General features: G+C 38.7%; 2 protein-coding genes across 6 annotated transcripts; one reads left to right on the forward strand and one right to left on the reverse strand.

Moving 5' to 3' along the window:
• Positions 1-348: 348 nt before the first annotated feature.
• On the reverse strand, positions 349-11,050 carry LRRC57 (leucine rich repeat containing 57). 5 transcript variants are annotated; one of them, XM_081314171.1, is made up of 6 exons: positions 10,888-11,050; positions 7,698-7,854; positions 6,710-6,845; positions 5,979-6,247; positions 4,632-4,817; positions 349-2,390 (listed from the first exon to the last, which is right to left on the reverse strand). In XM_081314171.1, the coding sequence occupies exons 2-6, from the start codon at positions 7,779-7,781 to the stop codon at positions 2,349-2,351; spliced, it is 717 nt and encodes a 238-aa protein (XP_081170297.1). In that variant the 5' UTR covers positions 7,782-7,854; positions 10,888-11,050; the 3' UTR covers positions 349-2,348. The 5 variants fall into 5 exon arrangements, with proteins under 5 accessions (XP_081170297.1, XP_081170298.1, XP_081170300.1 ...); XM_081314172.1 differs by having other exon boundaries at positions 7,698-7,881; positions 10,888-11,038; XM_081314174.1 differs by lacking the exon at positions 10,888-11,050 and adding an exon at positions 7,953-7,989 and having other exon boundaries at positions 7,698-7,881.
• Positions 11,051-11,116: 66 nt separating this feature from the next.
• On the forward strand, positions 11,117-19,344 carry HAUS2 (HAUS augmin like complex subunit 2). Its single transcript, XM_081314881.1, has 6 exons — positions 11,117-11,486; positions 14,533-14,625; positions 15,464-15,533; positions 16,831-16,963; positions 18,407-18,515; positions 18,914-19,344. Exons 1-6 carry the CDS (start codon positions 11,325-11,327, stop codon positions 19,058-19,060), a joined length of 714 nt encoding a protein of 237 aa, XP_081171007.1. The 5' UTR covers positions 11,117-11,324; the 3' UTR covers positions 19,061-19,344.
• The last annotated feature ends 2,320 nt before the right edge of the window (positions 19,345-21,664 follow it).

Genomic DNA, 21,664 nt, shown 5'->3' on the forward strand with positions numbered 1-21,664 from the left:
CTTCTTCTTTCCTCCACCTCATGTGAGAGTTTCTTTCTCAGCCTTTCCTTCCCAGTCCTCTTTCTTTCCGACCCGGAGTGATCACCTGGCTCAGCCACCTTCTGCCAAGGGTTCAACCATTCACAGGTCCCTGGATGTTCCTTCCCCGGGGTCTGCCAGGACAATATCTCCTCTCCAGCTTTCCAGTTTACCCTCTTCCATATCGCCGGAAGGGGCATGTCAGTTGTGACCCAACTTGGTAGGGCAGCTGCTTCTCCGGGTTGGGCACTATGCAGATCTTGCCTTATGTAAGGACCTACCTTAGCTAAGCCACCCAAGAAAGCAGAACTCTTGAAACAGGCATTGTCTCAAAAGAAACTTTTATTAGGTACTAGTGATAGCAAGGCAAGATCTGAGAGAAAAACCCATGAAACAATATATTAAAAGTAACATTTAATACTCCTCCCCCGAGTCCCAATATTCATTTGAATCCCAACCAATCCACAGGTGGCATCGTGTTTTGGTAACCAGTCTTTTTAGCAGGCTCCTCAAAATCTTTCTCACTTTCAATTTCTTCTGGCTCCAAGGGCAAATCATCTCTCAGATAAGGGTGAGACATTCCATCCTCTGGGGGCAGGGCATCATAGCAGACAGTGCAAATCATTCCCAAAAGCTTTCCCCCCCAACAGAATGGCAGGCCACAAAAAGCTACAGAAAATAAAATAACATGACAAGACAAGACAATTTCTTTGGGGACATGGCAGTATGCCAAAATATTTTCCTTTATTGCCAGCTGTTCTCCCAAGCATCCAGGAAGCAAATTATGGTGCTATACACAAATCCACCACTAGATTTCATTCAAAATCCATTTTCCACTCTTAAAACAAAGGATTGATTTCTTATATTTCGCTTCAATATTTTTTTTCAAAGAGAAAATCTTAAGTTATCTCAGTTCTCAAATTTATCAAAACTGTAGCTTTATGTTACTTCCACATCAGTATTGTATGTTTCTGTCCCCCATAAAATTAAAATGCCGCTTCTGTTTACATTTGGACGTTTTTAGCTTCTTGGGAGCCTTTCCCAGGAAGTTCAGTTGTAAAACAGTAAACAAAAGATCAATATTCTCACCCAGTTCCAAACATGCTGTTTACAATATATTAAGTAGTGCTTTTCCCTTCTTCGGTTGTCAGCAGCTAATGGCTAGCCACAGGTATGTAGCCGGTCTTTCCCCTGCCGGTTTGGAGGGCTTTCCTTGGATCGAACGGAAAGACCGCCATCTCTCCATGATCAATCCCTCCTCTTCATTGCCTCTTTGGGGCAATTGAAGGCAGAAACCTGCCTTCCTGCGTCCCGTCCCGCCATGACGTAAACCGGAAGTGAAAACATCCAATCATTTTCATTTATGATCCTTTCTTAGGGTTGTAGAGTTGCTTTTCATTTAATTTAAATTTCATTTACACGAACAGTATATTTTACAGAAAGTTTCAGCTGCGTATGTTTGCCATTCCAAATACATAAGAATATATTTCATCTTATATTGTCAAAAAGTGCCAAAAAGTTTAAGAAAGTTATGGAGGTATGGTCTTTTGTAAAAATCATGTAAATTATTCCAAGGTTGCATATTTTAAATACACATGGGTGCTTTGCATAAGGCATCAATTCAGTGATCAACCCCCCCTCACCCCAAACAATGGAGTTTTTTTACTCCCATGAAGATTCAAATGCAAATAGTATCCTATTATGCAAGCCATCAGTGTAGCACACTAAGGTGAACTATTTGACTAGCAAGTGGAAGACAAATTATCTAGAGAATGTTATTGTGATGTGAATATAGGACAACTAATTTTTATTAGGTATATTAAGCCACTAGCTGCTCATTCATAATTTGTGCTTCTACTGTATGTAATTTTTCAAATGGCCATCCCTACATACACTGTAAAATATTTAAAGCTAAGAGATGGACTTTGCATTGTGGAGTTAATCTATATTGAGTTAATGAGCCTCCTGGCAGATGATCCTGTACACATAGCCCATTATCTCCATCTGCCTTGCCTCCAATGTATGAAGTTGTCGGGAACTGTCATAAAGCCGCTTCATCTCAGGTCATTTTATAATTTTCTTCTTAATCCTTGTAGACAGAGACTTAACAAGTGGATGTTAAGCATTATATCCAAGGTTACCAATTCTTGGATTCATTTTGTGAGATCTAAGATATCAAAGCATTTTGAAACCAAGAGGCCACTGTTCTCTTGCGATTTATATAAAGTCTTGAATGTCATTCTCCCAACAGGCTTGTTGCATTTTGTATCCACACATCAGTGACATTTCTTGTTGCCTTTTCATTCACGAGATTAAACTGGCACAGTAGTTCAGGCAAATTTTTTCTTTGTAGCTGTGAATCTCTCCATATACTAAAATATTAAAAAAAAGTTTTGTTGATAAACATACCACATGAATTCTAGATATTTCACAAAGAATTTATTTCTAGTTTCATGATTTCCTATTTTTTTCTGTTTAGTACATAATCTATTTCTACTGACTAGTTGCAATTTTAATGTCTTTCCTTTCCAAAATCTCCCGCTGTTGGACAACAGGTTCATAGCTAGTCTGATATAGTGTTCAATCAATACAAGGGAGCACGTTTTAATAATATAACTTGCCACTAATGTCATTGTAGTTAACTTTAAAATTGCAGTCTTTTAAATCATAGTTATATAGATTTCAACAACGAAGAACAGAAATCAGACTAGAATAGTATTTCATGCTTCCTTCTTTCTCAGTTTTCAATGTTCCGCAAATATATCTAGTGCATCGCACTTGAGGACTAACAGGTCCCAGAATAGTATAGGGCAGCACAGATAGTTAAGGCTGAAAGGAGTCCAGGAAAGTTTTTTTGATGAATACCAAACAAGAACATGCTGCATAGGTTTTGCTGAATTTGATCCAAAGAGGTTTAATAGGAGTGCAAGTGTTAATTGACAATAGAGCTTTATATAAAAGCCTGTATGTAAGTGGCAACATCTATTTAACCTTGACTGATTGTAAAAAAAAAAGCAGAACCAGGCCTGATTAGGTGTAAGCTACGTTGGAAGGTCAAAGAAACATCTGAGAAAAGGGCAAAAACAAACCACAATTGTCAAGAAGCCTATATGGAGAAGTCTATGTGGTCAAAAGGGACGCGGTGGTTCACTGGGTTAGGATGCTGAGCTTGTTGATCAGAAGGTCGGCGGTTTGGCGGGTCAAATCCCGAGTGCCGCGTAACAGAGCGCCTGTTACTCGTCCATGCTTCTGCCAACCTAGCAGTTCTAAAGCATGTAAAAATGCAAGTAGAAAAATAGGGACCACTACGGTGGGAAGGTAACAGCGTTCCGTGCGCCTTTGGCATCTAGTCATGCCGGCCACATGACCACGGAGACGTCCTCGGACAAGCACTGGCTCTTCGGCTTTGAAACAGAGATGATCACCGGCCCCTAGAGTTGGAAACGACTAGCATGCATGTACGGGGGAACCTTTACCTTTACCTTTTTATGTGGTCAAAAGAAGTGAAGTTCAGTTTGAGGGAATCTTTTGATAGGCGTGATGCTTATAAAATGCCACCTCTCATACAAAGATTTTAATAAGTGCTGTGATACTCATGTTGTTGTTGTTAGCTGCGAAGTCGTGTCCGACCCATCGCGACCCTATGGACGACGTTCCTCCAGGCCTTCCTGTCCTCTACCATCTTCTGGAGTCCATTTAAGCTCACACCTACTGCTTCAGTGACTCCATCCAGCCACCTCATTCTCTGTTGTCCCCTTCTTCTATTGCCCTCAATCTTTCCCAGCATTAGGCTCTTCTCCAGTAAGTCCTTCCTTCTCATTAGGTGGCCAAAGTATTTGAGTTTTAGCTTCAGGATCTGGCCTTCTAAAGAGCAGTCAGGGTTGATCTCCTCTAGGACTGACCGGTTTGATCGCCTTGCAGTCCAAGGGACTCGCAGGAGTCTTCTCCAGCACCATAGTTCAAAGGCCTCAATTCTTTGGTGCTCAGCCTTTTTTATGGTCCAGCTTTCACTGCCATACATTGCAACTGGGAAAACCATAGCCTTGACTATATGCACTTTTGTTGACAGGGTGATGTCTCTGCTTTTTAGTGTGCTGTCTAGATTTGTCATGGCTTTCCTCCCGAGGAGCGTCTTTTAATTTCTTGACTACAGTCCCCATCTGCAGTGATCTTGGAGCCCAGGAAAATAAAATCTGTCACTACCTCAATTTCTTCCCCATCTATTTGCCAGGAATTGAGAGGGCCGGATGCCATGATCTTGGTTTTTTTAATATTAAGGTGATACTCATAACTAAATATAAAACTAAATAACCATTTTGACAAATTTGAAAGGCACAGGGGTTTAGTGCAATGAGCTAGAGAATATTTTTGAAATACTCATACAACTTTGATATATTAATCTATTAATTAGGAAAAATGTTGTAACTATTTTTCAAAACTTAAAAAGGAGTTCAAGCTTAAAGTGGCTATAAAAATTGCTATCTAGATATTTTCTTTCTGATTTCATTTAACATCTGATGTCATCTGAACACTACCCTACCCAAATATATGGTAAAATGTTACTGATTAATTACTTGAAAAGAGAAATACATATATAGGATTTTCCAACAAACCTTGTCATATCCATCCAATTCTCGGAGTTTCTTGATCTCAAAAAGATTTCCCTCTACAGCAAGTAGAGAGATTTGAGAATCACTAAGAATACTCTGAGGAAGTACACTTAGTTCTAGACAGTTCTCTTCAAGGCGCAGAACTTTGAGACGTGGACAACGAGAGATCTGGGAGGAGATCTGGGAAATCTGTTATATGCCCAAAGAAGTAAAAGAAAAATAAAAGGTTACAATGATCATAGTATGTCTCCACAATTAGAAAAATTAAATGAGAAAACAAAAAAGTATTACTCATATTTCTAAAAAATGGTCCTATACTGATTGACTATATGTGAACTGGGTTTGTTTTGCTATAACTAATCAAGCCAGCATGACAATAGGACTGCTGAAAATTCCTACTATAATTTCAGCACAATGCATAGTTACAATTGCAGTCTGTCTCCACTTAATTACACATTTAAAAGGTAATTGTATTATTAATATTCACAGAAGGGATGAATCTATCAACTTGGATCAATATAGTTTATATTTTGTCCATCGATGTTAACATCAGTTTAGAATGTTAAGATTTTATTTTATTAATAAAACAATTTTGACATTTTATTATACGTCCCTAAAAAAGAATCTGTTAGTAATTTTCTCATTTCAGCTCACACAAAATGTAGTTTCACGCACCCCATTCTCACATGAGGCCAACATGGGCGCACTTTGTCAGCAGTGGAAGATGGAAAGGTTCAGCTAGGTGTGGCAAAGCTTGTGAAGTGCAGGACAGCAAGGATGACTAGGGCTTTGCAGTGTGAAACTGGAGTGCCTGACCACCATATGGGACTTGAGAAAGAATTATTTCATGGTGCTAGGGCTGAAGTAAAGGCCTGGGGTGGCTGATTGAAGGTCCCAGCCCCCTATTTCAGCCCCAGCGCCACCAGCACTGCATCACCAGGCAGTGCCGCAGTGCAGGGAAGCCAAGGAGAGAGATGGGGAAGATAGGTGGGTGGATATAGTGCCAGAGGAGGCAGTCCCTTACCTTACTCAGGCTCAAAGCTGGGAGGGAGAGATGGCTTGGATCAAGATGGGTCTTCTCCTAACAACTACTAGTGGGATTTGGTTAACAACAATAGGGACTGCCATAGGTGCCATTGCTAAGTGAAGGCACTTTATAACGTCAACTTTATGACTACATTGTTTAGCAAATTTCAGGCCTAATTACTACTGTTAACTAAGGACTACCTTTAATGCCAACCCCCCCCCCACCTCTTGTCAAATTTGGCTTATAGCACTAAGTATATCTCCATCCCATAGTATTTATGACACCACATAACAATGCTCAACTACAAAAATATACTTCCAGACCTGATTCTGATTTAAGTTAAGTTCAATGGCCTGTAGCTCTCCTATTGTATCTGGAATACTCTGGATCTGATTTCTGGAAAGATCCACCACATCTATATGAGGAAGACTGCATAGCTGAACAGGTATAGTTTGAAGCTTGTTTCCGGAAAGGCTCAGAGTCTTTAGTGCTGCAAGTTGTCCAAAGCTGCTAGGTAAACGTGTCAACTGGTTATTGTTCAGATGTAGAATTTCCAGCTTTTTCAGCTTGCAGAGATCCTCAGGTAATACAGCTAGCAATAAATTTTAAATAGAATTAAATCACGCTGCTAAGAAAAAAGAACAATTATTAAAATGTCAAGACTGAATATTTTATTTTGCTATATAATGCTTAGAATAAACATTCGTAATATAACAGAATGTTCTTTTGTAATATATGATATATATCAGATATAATTTATTTGTTCTACTTATATACTACCAAATTGCCTGCATTAATATACAGGCTCCACTTTTCATCAGAACTCTTGCAGTTGAGAAGATGTAGGAAAAGAACAACAGAGCAATTAATAACAAATATTCAAGCTGACCAAGTCCCTATTTCATAAAAATCAAAATAATTTTGATTACCTTAGCAGTCAGTAATGCATTACCTTAGTAACAAGTAACTGCAGTTACAAATAAATCTTTGTTAGTGCTGAAACATTATTTAATATGCAAAATATAGCAAGCTAAAAATACTTAAGTAAACATACTCAGTCTGTTGTGATTTAAAGCAAGACTTTTCAATACAGAAAACTTTCCTATAAAAGGTGGGAGTGATTCAAGCTTATTGTTGGACAAATCTATTGTTCTGAGATTACTTGCCAACTTCTGCAGATCTTCAGGAAACTGAAAAAGAATTCAGATATTGATGAAATTATTCCAAGCATTAAAAACTTCAACAAATATACAGAATCAGAAAGATTTGTAATAAAATTTATGTTTTGTAATCCTACATACCCAAAATAGTGAAAGATTGGAAAGGGATTGGGAAATCTGTCCAAAATCAATTAACCATAATTGGAAGAAACAAAACTCAATGCAATAGAATATTTCATATTATGCAAAATCAAAATAAATAAAACATAATATGAACTGCCACAGCTCCTTAATGGATATAATAGCTCATTAAGTCATATTTCTTTTTAAAAATTAAATGCAAGTCAGAGAGCTTTAGTAAAACTGTGCAGAACTGAAATTTTTAAATACAGTCAACAGGGATAAGCTTCCATTAAATGTTCTATCTTTTGAAATCCAAACGGATTTCTATAATATAGAATAGTATCAACATTTCTATAGAACATATTCAACATTTTTATTAGAAGTATGCAGAATATATTGCATTCAGATTGAATGCATTCAGAAATATTCCAACATTAAATGCTCCATTTTGAGACAAACATTTTGTTTCAGGATTAAAACACCTTTATTAAATTAAAAAAACAAACAAACTGGATAATATCAAGCTGAAAATAAAATACTTTAATTTTAGACTATACTTATTGGATTTCCAATAAGACCAGAATAGCCTACTCCAAGCTTGAAATGGTCCAAAATGTAAAGTCTAAAATAGCCAAATTCAGTCCATAAATATGGTGATCAAAAAGACAATATTCTGAATTTCAAAGCAAGACATAATTTTGTCTTTCTAGCATTTTATGGAGTAAATGAAAATGGTTTTTTGTGCTATATGACATTTACCTCAGAAAGGCCTTTTCCAGTTAGTTGGAATACTCCTGTTTTTTGGGCTGTCTCCAAATGTGCTTTTAAGGCACTGTTTCCCATCTTTGTTCTTGTCTTTGCAACTGGCAAACCAAAGGATTGTAGCAGATGTGTAGTGGAGTCCCTCTCAGTAACACTACATTAGGCAACATGAAATTACTTTCTATTAAAAAGTAAATTGAGAATATATTAAATAAAGATGTATCCATATGATTTTCTTCTCAATATTCTCACCTCTATGGTAAATTGGGGCCCAGTCTTCCATGCCACTGGCTCAAGTAAGCGTAAGTTACTCAAATCATCAGCATTGCATAAAATTAATCTTAACACAACATTCATTAGTAATAAGATAGAAATATATGAAAATGTTGCTATAAAACAGAAAAGATGGAAGTGATAAATGAAAACATTGCATTAAACTCATGCTAACCTGAAAACAAGACCTGCTGAAAAGTATTTGTTTTCAGTGAACATGTTTATGCTTATACATTCAGAAAGATTAATTCCCAACTACTGAAAAAGTAGATACATTATATAATAGTAACTAAACAGATAGTTATTATAGTGTTAGAATCCACTGCAATTTATTAACCTCCACTTCAGAGATTCAGCATATTTCCAAATATACACACATAAAACTGAATTTTAAAAAAATTAAAAAATTAAAAATACAGGCAAGCCTTCTTGGTAATGGCTCCACGTCTCCACTGCTTACACCCAAGAAGGAAGTCCTTGGGTTTCTAAATAGCTATAAAGAGTTTGTTTGGAAAACATATTTAGGGATGGAGAGGTTTGGCCTATGCAATTGTTACGGTAAGTTGGTTAAGGCTTTGATGTGACTAATGCTTTTAACCCTATAGATCTTGTAAGCCATTTACAGCCTATAGGAATTTAGCAGCATAGAACCCTTGGCAAATATAGTAGTAGCTTGGTACTCAACTGCTTTGAAACTCATTGAATTTGATACTCAACTCATTTGATGCGAAAATTTGTCCCAGTACTCATTGTTCGTTTATCAACACACAAGCTAGAATTCATTGATGTAGATTGCCTTGTGACTCACTACATCAAGGGTAGGCAACCTTGGCTCTTTTATGACTTGTGGACTTCAACTCCCAGAATTCCTGAGCCAGCATGGCTGGCTCAGTAATTCTGGGAGTTGAAGTCCACGAGTCATAAGAGCCAAGGCTGCCTACCCCTGCACTACATTATTACTTATGGAAAAAAGTGTTTGGTATTTATTGTTTTTGGTACTCATCGCACCTCCTGGAACCAATTAATGAGTACCGAGGTATCACTGTAAATAAATCCATGTCATACAAGACTCCACACAGTTATAGCTTCCAGTGAGCTGTGCTTTCCTTTGACCACATATGAATACAATTGCACAGCTTTCTCTAACATAGCTTTCTCTAGTGTTGCAGTCACAAGATTTGTTTCATATAAAATCAACAGGCTTTCTAAATATTTTCCTCTTGAAGTCAGAGTTTTCTATTCTAAAACACTTGTATAGGAGCTCTTAGCATATGCTCACATCCACTATCCTCACAAGTATTCTAAAATAAAGGCTGGCAATACAATATTGCTTCATTAGTGTGGCTTTGATCCCCTTTCCTATAATGGGTGATGAGTAATAAAGTATCCAGTCTTACATAAAAAGGATATTGGAATTCATTCCATTAACACTAATCCAAAAGTAACAAGGTACACACTGATTCTAATTTTGCCTTCCTTAGCATGGGCTGATTAATTACTGTTTTCAGTGACAAACCAGCAGTACTACAAAGAAATACTGTAGAGCAGGAGTGTCAAACTGCCGGCCATACAGAGGCCGCGGCCACCCCAGCTCCGACAATGCAAAAACGGTTGCAATACGTTGCAACACATCACGTGATACGGCGAGTTTGACACCGGTGCTGTAGAGATTATACATTAAGTTCATGTATCCATTCAACTAACGCTATGCAGCCTTTATTGTTAATAATAGCAATACATTTTTTCTCCCCACACTGGCTTATTGAGAAAACTTTGTTCATCTAACAATGTTTTTAGACAGTACAGGTAGTCCTCGACTTACAATAATTAAACCCAAAATTACCATTGCTAAACAAGACAGTTGTTAAAAGAGTTGCCCAGTTGTTAACAATGCAGTTGTTAAGTTAGTAACATGGTTAAGTGAATCTCTTCCTCATTGGCTTTGCTTGTCAGAAGGTCACAACAGGTGATCACATGATCCCAGGTCTCTGCAAGTATCATAAATACATGCCAGTTGCCAAGCGCCCAAATTTTGATCACATGACTGTAGGGATGCTGCAATAGTCATGTGAAAGCCAGTCATCAGTCACTTTTTTCAGTGCCAATTGTAATTTTGAATAGTCATAAAGAAATGGTTGTAAATCGAGGACTATCTGTATTATTCAATTTCCCTTTCACTGGCTTTTGTACTAGCTGTTCATATTCCTTTACTTGGAACTGTAAAAACTGTGTAAGGAGAAGGGTGGGAAGGTGGAGTCAGACTTAACTCTGAAAAATTGGAATAACTCAGTTTTGACCATCAAGGGCCTGCTACAAATTATATTTAGGCGAACATTTACTTCCTCTTACAGATAAGGACAAAATTAAGCAGGACAACCCACGATGTCATCTTTGTCTCCCACTAAAAGACACAGGCAGGCAGCATAAGGGAGGGGCAGCATCAACCCAATTACTGAACTTCGCAGGAAAAATTACACCTCCTTTGAAGTAAGCCACACTCAAATCACTCTAATCCCACGCACGCTAATTCGGATGACAAACTGGATCCAGTTAACTGCAGTTTACTAAACAGGTCACACTGCATGAACACAAACCAAACACACCATGGTTTAGCGCGATACGAAAGCCAAATCTCAAAAGGGGTTAAACTTTCCAGGATGGTACGTTACGGCTTTCAAAAAACTGCATGACAATTTAGACCGATCTTCCTCCCTCCCTTCCTCAATAAACCACCAGACCAAAAGTTTCTTCTTCGCTGCCATCCAATGATCGTCCCGATTTTTATTCCTGCACTTTCTAACGGAGTTGATCTTGACCTACCAACTTCAGCCTCTCTTACTTCGACTCCAACGCCCTCAGTTGATCCCCGAGGGAAAGTAACCAAGAGAGATCCCGAAAAGGAGGACCGGATTACCTTCGTCCCTTTACTAGCCGGCACAGCCTCGCATCCTAGCAACAAGTATACGCAGCGCGATGAGAAACAGCAGCCAGGCGAGTTTAGTCGTCCGCGAAGGAGCCAAACACCCGGATGACAGCCAGGCTAGCCTCTAATGGCGTGGCTCTCCGCTCGAAAAATTATTTGAGAATCTCGGGGATGGGAGGATTACCCATAGTACCCGAGTCCCTTCCGCCACAATCAAAATGGCCGATAAAGTCGCCATTTGCTTCCGGATGCCTCGTTTAAGCAGGAAAAGCCGCCACTCTTCTTACAGATGAGTCAATGCTTTGGTGGACCCCGCTGGGATAGATCGTGGTCGGGACGGTCCATAGCGGAAGTGTGAGGAATCTCCTTCGGTCTTCCTGGGCGGTTAGAGACTCGAGTGGCGGGAGAGCAGTTTGGCCGCACTCAAGATGGCGGCGCGAGCGTCCCAGGCGTCTCCGGGAGGCGCGCGCGGGTGCTCCGCCCGGAGCTGCCTATCCATGGCTTCTTCCAACAACCCTTGGGAGCCCGTGCAGCCCACGGCGGCGGGATTGATGTTGGCGCGGGCTCTCTCCGCCGGAGTGGTGTCTCAGGTGGGGTGGCTGGTTCTTTCCTTGCAAATAAGAATCGCCTCCGAGGCGGTGTGGATCGCTCAAACAAGTGCCAAGAATGAAAGAAGCCCAGATTATTCGTTCTCATGATTTGTAGGTGCTGCAGGGTTTTTTTGGGGAGGGGGGGTGTCTTTAAGCACGGCCCGCCTTTTTTTTCCGGAATTACTTTGGAAAAGCAGCTTTCTCGCGATTTAGGATGTTACGCTGATTCTGCTGCACGCTTGGTCATTTTGTTTCGAAGTAAGCATGATAAAAACTTCGGCACGTCTGAGTGTCTACAGGAATGTAAACGCCACTCTATTGTAACTAGGTCCTGTATGTTTTTGAATCACATGAACTAAATGTGACGCAAAAAAAGTGCACTGATTGGAACAAAATGCGATTTGAATCTTCCTCTACCCTAGACACTGTGTTTATTATGTAAATACTTCGGGATATGTACGTCCACTGTGATTTATGTGGGAATTTCCACTGAATTTCATACAGCGCTCTTATGATTTGAAAAGCTACTTTGAAAAAAAACACGGACATGTTTGTAAGTAACCCTTGTGTCAGATCTGGTGCCACAGTCAAGTAACTAGGAATTAATTTCTGAAAGGAACAGACTATTTTCCTCTGTCTAGGTTTCTAGATGTCTGGCAAAACGAAGACATGTCATTTCGTTTGTTCTCACGTTTTTGCATCCACTACGAATTGCCTTAAATTCTGGCTTCTTGAGTGTTGTAATTTTATTATTTTGGACTATTTTCACAGTAGTATATTGTAAATTGTTTGCTTTTTCTTTCCTCATATGTTGACAGATTCAATGGTCTAGAGACTCTAGAATGATTTACATTACTTAATTTATTCCCTGGTTCCAGCAATTGGCTTCAATCCAGCCCATTCAAATTTAAGAATAGTTTAATTTGTAGGTCACATGAGTTCTCATAGATTTCTATCATGACATTTGAAAATAAAGATGTTAGAAAAATATTGTAGTTGAAAAAAATGATGCTGGAAGAAATAATGTCATATACATTATGTACATTTTTGCAGTTTTTGTTGTAATTTTTATCACTCATTCCAAGAAACATAAAAAGGTAGTATGTCCTATTTCTCCCCCCCTATTTCCCCTTTCTCCAATTGTCCATTTTGTAAACCTATTTGTCCAACTTTCTGTTCTTTTATCATACAAGCTGTCTGGAGAGTGGAAACACTATATAAAGTGCACACCTAAGTTTTCTTATTCATTCAATAATGTTGCGCCACCCTAATACATCATATTTTAAAAGATAAGTGATACGTAAAACGTATTTTTCATAAATATTTGAATTGCATTCTGCCCCTCATTAGTAACCACTTCTATTTTAATAGAATCCTTTGATTGTTGTTAGAATAACCTACTGTTCATAATAGACCCATATTTTGGTTAAATTACCTTTGTGTGTTATTGCATAAGCTTGATATTCTGAGGTATATAAAGAATTTTAGATTTTTAAGATTGATTTTTGTTGTTGTTAGCTGTGAAGTCGTGTCTAACCCATCACGACCCCATGGACAACGTTCTTCCAGGCCTTCCTGTCCTCTATCATCTTCTGGAGTCCATTTAAGCTCACGCCTACTGCTTCAGTGACTCCATCCAGCCACCTCATTCTCTGTCGTCCCCTTCTTCTATTGCCCTCAATCTTTCCCAGCATTAGGCTCTTCTCCAGTGAGTCCTTCCTCCTCATTAGGTGACCAAAGAATTTGAGTTTCAACTTCAGGATCTGGCCTTCTAAAGAGCAGTCAGGGTTGATTTCCTCGCTTGGCTGTGGCTTGGGGGGCACTTTTTTCAGTGCCATTGTAACTTCGAACAGTGACTAAGCAAACTGTTGTAAGTCGAGGGCTACCTATACTTCATCACTTTTTTTCTTTTTTCCTTTTTTTGGTCATCAATTTTTGACACCTTGCTAAGTGACTGGTGGTACTCTTACATTGCCATATCCTAAAAGTGGTACAGTGGGTGAAAAAGTTGAAAAGCCCTGCTATAAGGTGCTGTAGAGCTTCATAGAACTGGTCAATTTCATCCTCTTCAGCACCGGTGGTTGGGGCATAGATTTGGACTACTGTGATATTGAATGGTTTGCCTTGGATTCGAACTGAGATCATTCTGTCATTTTGGGGATTGTATCCCAGTATTTCTTTTCCTACTCTTTTATTGACTATGAAGGCTACTCCATTTCTTCTGAGGGATTCTTGTCCGCAGTAGTATACCTGATAGTCATCTGAATTAAATTCACCCATTCCTGTCCATTTTAGTTCTCTGATTCCTAAGATGTCGATGTTCAGTCTTGTCATCTCTTGTTTGACCACGTCCAGCTTTCCTTGATTCATGGATCTTACATTCTAGGTTCCTATGGAGAAAAAGTCTTTACAGCATCGGACTTTCCTTTCACCACCAGACACATCCACAGCTGAGCATCCTTTCGGCTTTGGTCTAGTCACTTCATTCTTTCTGGTGCTACAAGTACTAGCCCTCTGCTCTTCCCCAGTAGCATATTGGACGCCTTCCAACCTGAGGGGCTCATCTTCCAGCGTCATATCATTTTGCCTTTTGGTACTGTCCATGGGGTTTTCATGGCAAAGATACTGGAGTGGGTTGCCATTTCCTTCTCCAGTGAATCACGTTTTGTCAGAACTCTGCTATGACCTGTCCGTCTTGGGTGGCCCTGCACAGCTTAGCTCATAGCTTCATTGAATTACACAAGCCCCTTCGCCACGACAAGGCAGTAATCCATGAAGGGGTAAGATTGATTACTAAACAAAAAAAAAGATACAAGGGTAATTTTCAACTGTAGTTTTTACTTTTGGAACACAAAGTAACATAAAGAATAAAACACTTAAAAAGATACAGGTACGTATTCTGTGTGTCAGTCTCTCCTAGTAATTGATAGTTTAATCAGTTTATAAATTTTAAATGGTTTCAGAATTAAGTGATCTTTATTTACAAGTTAATATTCCAAACTTCATGAGTGTTTGAGTTGGTTTGTCTTTTTCTTTTCTTCTGCAGGGGACCCTGGATATATGTAGAAACCCATCTGCTTGTTTTACTTATTTCTCAGAAGCAGAACAAATTGCTGATCTCCAAGCTGAAGTCAGCCGGGTAAATATTATTTTAGTACTAGAACAAGACTTATTTTAATAAAAATGATGTGAAGTGTGAACATTTGTTCCATTAGTCACAATACCTTCTGTTCCAGAAGAGAAATCAGTTTAAACTTCTTTAATATTATAATACCTGTGATGTTTTCAGAGAGAGAAAAAAAAGTGTATAACAGAGGTCCCCAACCTTTTGGGCATCAAGGACTGGTTCCATGAAAAGAGGTTTTCCGCAGACCGGAGGGGGTGCGGTTTTGTGTGCTGCCTGCATCCTGCAGATGGGGCTTTCCTTGTTTATGCAGACTGGTTGCTGACATGCCACGGCCCGGTACTGGTCCATGGACCGGGGGTTGGGGACCCCGGTCTATAGTGGGGTTTTTTTCCTTTTTTATATACTAGTCCTTGCTTAGTGACAATTTAAAGTTAAGACAGATCCCACCGCTCTCCCCAAAGCTACTTATGACCCATTCTGGAATTCCAATGACTCCAATACACATCCATGGTCATCTGACCAAATTTCAGGCACTTGGAAACCAGCTCACCTTTATGGCTGGTTGCTGCATTCTGCAGTCACTTGACCATGGTTATGATGGTTTTTGATGGTTTCCAGGCTTTTTGGATGGTTTCCAGACTTTGTGGCCACAAGTGAACTCTAAAGAAGAGGTATATAGTAAAGTAAAGCATATGCAAAAATAAAAAATAGATATATTTAAACATTTGCATTTCAGTATATCAAATACTTTTGTAAAAATAATGGAGCATCATTTTAGCAGAATTCATGTAACTTTAAATACTTTAAATAACTGCACAGAAATTTTAAAGGCACCGTTTCATTGTTACAGATTAATTTGGAGATTGAAGCCCTGCAGATGGAAAAAGATACAGCAGACATTACTCATCCATTTTATCTTAGTAAGTATTGTTAAGATTGCTATTTAACCTTTGAGGAAGGTAGTTAAGGAATTGGACGTAATATAAGACTTTGGGTTAATTTTGTATGTTCATACAATTGGAAAATTCTTTTTGTATTATTTGCTTTACAGTTTTGTTGTCAGTATTCTCAGAACTGGCTTGCAAGTAATTAGGACTAAGAGAAAGTCACTGGCCCAAAGTCATCCAGCTGTTTTCTGTACCCCAGGAAGGGGGTCATACAGTCACTTATACCCTAGGAATCTTTAGATTGGACTACTGCAACATGTATTTCAAGCATCTGGAAGGCCATCTGGAAGTTTAAATGGTGGCACAATGTGGTGGCACAATCAGTTAGCAGTACCTGTTTTTCAGCACATCTGACATCACAGTTCCACAGGCTGCATTGGCCATCAGTATATTTCAAAGTGTAATTCACAGTGTTGGCAGTTAAAGCCCTTTGCGACTTGGGACTGAGTTGCTTATGGGGTCATCTCTCCCTGATTATTTCTACCCATCCTATTTTATCATATATAAGGGCATGCTCTGAGTCCCATCCACCAAGGGATATGTTTTTATCATTTTTCATATTAGCCATTCAGTCATATATTTGTAATGGCACTCATATAAATCTATTAAATATATAAATCCACAGTCTCCTGGCTTCAAATTATGCCTTATCCATTAGATCAAACTGGTCTGCCAAGGTGCTTAAAAATGCAGCATTATCTGCTCGGGTGGGGAGAGAGAGATTGCTTCCTTTAGAAGCCTTGTGGATGTTGTAAACCTCTTGGCAATATTGTTTTGAAGAACAGCATACATAAAAATAATAATATAGGATGCGGGATTGAAATACACTCCTTTCTACCATGAGGATCAGTTTGTGAGGATATCACTAATCGGTTGCAAAGACTTGCAAAGGAGAAAAAAGGGACACTTTCATTATATGAGAAAAAGTCCTTTTAGGAAGTTGAATATAATTCCAGTGTGTTCTGTCATACTTGCTGTAAGAATTTTGGGATGGTATTCGGAATTTGAACTATCAAGCCAGAGTAACATTGGAATGTACTAATTAGATTGTTCAGCAGTTGCCAGGCAAGCCTAGTACTTCCTGAACTATTTCCCCTCTTTTCTCTCTCTATTACTTGCTTTTTAATTAATCCAGGTGTCTCCTGACCATGTGCTAGAATTCATATTGGGAAGACTATGATCTAATGTAGTTTTTTTCTCCAAATATTCTGTAATCATGATGTACGTTAATGCACCAGACATTTTTACTTTGAGATTTTCTTTTTCATAGCTCAGAAGTGCCAGGCTTTGCAAGCAATGAACAGGCACCTGGATGCAGTGCTAAAGGACAAAAGAGCTCTGAGGCAAAGGCTAGTTAAACCACTGTGTCGAGAAAGTCTGCCTATAGAAGCTGCCTTCCACAGGTATCAATCATCCTAATTTTGTATGTTTATTTATTATTGGTGAAATCTGTGAGAGTCCAGTAGAGTTTGGGGCTGATAAAAGTGGACAGAAATACAATAGTATGCACAGCTGTTTTTGCTTCTTTCAACATCCATTCACTCCTCTGAACTGACTGCATTCAATCCACTATTTTTCAACCCACCCTTGCATTCTTAACATTTCTGCCAAACATGTTTCCCTGTAAAGTTTGTATTCATTCTTGCTACCTTTCCCTTTGTACAGGGGAATAATGATGATGATGATGATAATGATGTAGCACAGTGACAATCTGCTAGTATTTGTAAAACACAAATTTTTATCTTAGCTCCTGAATAAGGAACCCAAAGGCTTACTTTTAACATCAGGAGACAGCTTCTGTCAGCTACATTTTACGGTTGTGCTGGATATATTTTATCTATTTCTCATTTAATCAAATACATAGTATGAAAATATAGTCTACGAGCACATCAAAGGGATCACTGGAGTGCATCGTATATTTATTGTGCTGTTTATTTCATGGCACACCTTATATGGTTGGTATTCATTTTTACAGCTCTAAATAGTCTGGGCACATTACTTTAAACCACAGGTGTCAAACTCGATTGCATCATGTGACATATCGTGATGTTTTTTTCCCTTTGCGAAGCTAGGGTGGGTGTGGCCTGTGTGTGACACATCCAGTCCGTGGCGCAAACTCGATTGCATCATGTGACATATCGTGTTGTTTTTTTCCCTTTGCGAAGCTAGGGTGGGTGTGGCCTGTGTGTGACACATCAAGTCCGTGGGCCGCCAGTTTGACACCCCTGCTTTAAACCATTACTGAGCCTATATCAACCCTCTTCTGTTTTGAGATCTGCCTTAGAGGCCCAATTCTCTGGCCCATCCCTGTTGAAGGTGTTAATGGCTTAGCTTTGGGAGAGGATCTTTCCTTGAGAAGTTTGACAATCTTCTCTACATTTGAAAAGGGTATGTGAATACTTAGTTATTCACATTTTTACTTATTTATAGAAGCATTTTGTCTCTTTTTAAATAGTTTTAACTTAGATTTTGCTATTTAGAATTATTTTAAGCTTTTATATTAATACCCTGACATGATTCTTCAGAGACTTTTGTTGGAAAAATAGAAACAAAAACTTTTTTTTAAATTTTTTCTTCTAAGGTTTTAGACATATTTATTTATTTATTTATTTATTTATTTATTTATTTATTTATTTATTTATTTATTTAGGCAAAAAAAATAGGGTGTTCAGTCCTGACTGGGGTATATTTCAGGTTTAACAATGTTTATTGTCTTTATGTAGAAAGTTGGTATAATTTTTAAATCCCATGTTTAAATAGGGGAGAATTTAGAAATAAAATCCAAAGATTCTTAAAGCTTCCCAAACTACAGAATATGGAATAATGCATCTTTGCTTGTACTTTAGAGATGTGGTACAATTGCTGGCGCTGGCAGTAGCTTTTATTGAAAAATTAGAATCCCACTTTCTTACTGTAAGAAGAATCCCTCAAATGCCTGAAAACGTTAAAAATATGGTAAGTAGCAAACATTTTAACATTTCACTAATACTCTTTCTTTTCCCTTAAGGACAATTTACAAGTTCAGCTTTTTGGGTAGTACTAAGAACATCTTTATTTCTTAGTCTCGATATATAGTACCAGTCTACTACATGATAGAGCTGTAACCTGAAAAAACATACGGGAAATGCTTTGGGGGGAATGCAAATTGCTACAGTACTTCATTTTATACTATACGTCCTCCTGAAATGAAAAGATATTATTTTTACTAGTTTTCTTATTCTCAAACAGTGCATGGAATAAACTAGCATAAATAAACTAGTAAAATTACAGTAGCTTTGAGCTTTTTTTAGCTTTCAAGATGTTGAAATCTTACCAAATACTATTGAAATATTTATTTTCATATTATATTACAGAGCAGTGCATTAGCAAAGATGGACTTATTGGTAACAGAGATCGAAGAAGTGGCAGAACAAGTCTTGGAGTGGAGAGAGAAACAAAAAGGAATCTTTGAAAATACACAACTGATTGCTGGATTAGATTCTTTCAAAAGCATACGATAATACATTGTTCTCTTTTCCCATTCCAAGGCTAACAATTTTTTAATAAAATACACATGTATTTTATTCTTGTTTTCAGATTTATAACTATTTGTATCTAGATTCTGAAATGAATATTTATATGTGGAACTAGTGTTGTATGGAAACTGGTGACAAATATTAAATTACTCAGAATTTCTCTTAAGTGCCTGAGGAATGTTTTAACGAAAGGTTGTAATAACACTGTCTTAAATAACATCTCTTTTAGGTACATATGTTATTTTTAGCAAGGAAATAAACCAAACTTAAAAAGCTAACTTTGGGTTCATGCTTATTTGATCCAGATGTCTGTCAATAACAGTTCAAAGTGTGAGCTTGTAGGTGAAAATGTCAACTTGCTAACTTGCATCTTCCTTCCTTTCTGCTCATATTGTGTTGGTGATGTATATCAAGAACTATGTTGTTTATTATAAAATCTGCAACAGCCACTCTTTTGAGATTTTTTAGAAACCAGCATTTGTAATATATTTGGTTTTCGGAAACTAAACATATGAGCTGTCTAAGGGTTCAGATAATACAAAAAGTCACAATGCTTAAAGAGTTCTAGGTGGCTGGTGCTAGTGCACTCATCACCGCTGTAACTGAGTCCATTCACCTTGCTGCTGGCCATGGTCTTCTTTTTTTCACCTTTCCCAGCATTATAGCCTTCTCCAAAGAGCTAGATCAGGGGTGTCAAACTCAATTTCATTGAGGGCCGCATCAGCATTGCGGTTGCCCTCAGGGGGCCGGGTGGGTATGGCCAGGGTGGGCGTGGCCTACTGGGTGGGCATGGCTAGAGTGCATATGGCCTACTGGGTGGGCGTGGCCAGCTCTACATCGTTCGCATCAAGGGTGCCTATGGGGGCCTGGGCTGGAGTGGGACAGATCTGAGGGTCTCTGGCAGAAGAAGGGTCTCTGGGCCAGGGCCAAGGCAGTGGAGGCTGTTCCCTCACTGTTTCCAGGATGGCTTCGCGGGCCACATGAAACCACTTCGCGGGCCGCATCCGGCCCCCGGGCCTTGTGTTTGACATGTCTGAGCTAGATCTTTGCATAATGTGTCCAAATTTTCAACCCAGTCATTTGTGCCTCAAGTGAGAACTCTGGGTTTCTTTGATGAGCCATTTGTTTGCTTTCTTGGGTATTTTCAAGAGTCTTTATTTTTATACTACTTCATAAGAAGATACTGCTTTAGTAAATGTAAGCAGCGAAAGACAACTTGAGAATATGCTAACCATTTCCTTGCAGCCTAGACTTCCAGATAATTGGAAAATAAGACTATAGGTCTATAGATCTGACTCCCTGCTTTGTCCAGGAATCCAGATTAAACCATATCAGACAGATGGCTATCCTACATTTCTTAAGTCACTGGGACTGGAGGCTAAAACATATAGGGAACAGTTGCTGGAATTGGGTATGTGTAGTTTAACGAAGAGAAGGGTGGGGGTGACATGATAGCAGTGTTCCAATATCTCAGGGGCTACCACAAAGAAGAGGGAGCCAAGCTATTCTCTAAAGCACCTGAAGGCAGGACAAGAAGCAACGGATGGAAACTAATCAAGGAGAGAAGCAACCTAGAACTAAGGAGAAACTTCCTGACAGTTAGAACAATTAACCAGTGGAACAACCTGCCTCCAGAAGCTGTGAATGCTCCAACACTGGAGGTTTTTAAGAAGAGACTGGCCAGCCACTTGTCTGAAATGGTATAGGGTTTCCTGCCTGAGCAGGGGGTTGGACTAGATGACCTCCAAGGTCCCTTCCAACTTATTATTATATTAACCTTGGTTTGATTAGCATTGTTGTGAGTCTAGACTAGAGACTGATTTAATAATGGTAAAACTATTGTTTGTTGTTTCTGAAGACCCAAATATGGCATTAGGGTTTTAATTCTCCAGTTCTGTAATTCAAAGCATATTTCAGCAGAAACAAATAAGGCCCTTGAAGGTAAACATGTGATGTTCTGGACATATATGTGTGCTTTATGTGGCAACAGTATGGAAGTGGATTGCCACTCCTTTTTCTGGGAGAAGTTTTTATCTTTCCAATCTAATTTATAGTGCTGGTATATTTATAGCCTATTATCCAAGTACTAACCTAATTGGCCCTACTTAAGTTTTCAATCCCTATCTAGACTGACTGAGAATAGTAAACAGGTAGCTTGTGACTTGTGAATGAGGTGGCTGGATGGAGTCACTGAAGCAGTAGGCATGAGCTTAAATGGACTCCAGAAGATGGTAGAGGACAGGAAGGCCTGGAGGAACATTGTCCATGGGGTCGCGATGGGTCGGACACGACTTCGCAACTAACAACAACAAGCTTGTGACTAAAGTGGATTTCTATGCTAAAATTCAATAGCATTCATATCCTGTTTGGGATTGCAATCTCAAATCCTAAATACAATTTAATTTACAAGTAATGAACTTTCCTTGAAAACTAAATTATTAGCTAACATACGCATAGCTTCTTGAAAAGACTGGACTGTATTCTTTTAAAGAAAATTACAAAGATGTATCTGAAATCACCAGGAATTATGTTGAATTTGAAAGAAGCTTTAAGTGTTAAATATAACGGAAGTTTTTAAACAGTTTTTTT

Source organism: Vipera berus (genome assembly GCF_964194415.1).
Source record: "Vipera berus genome assembly, chromosome: 1".
In the NCBI taxonomy this organism is placed as follows: domain Eukaryota; kingdom Metazoa; phylum Chordata; class Lepidosauria; order Squamata; family Viperidae; genus Vipera; species Vipera berus.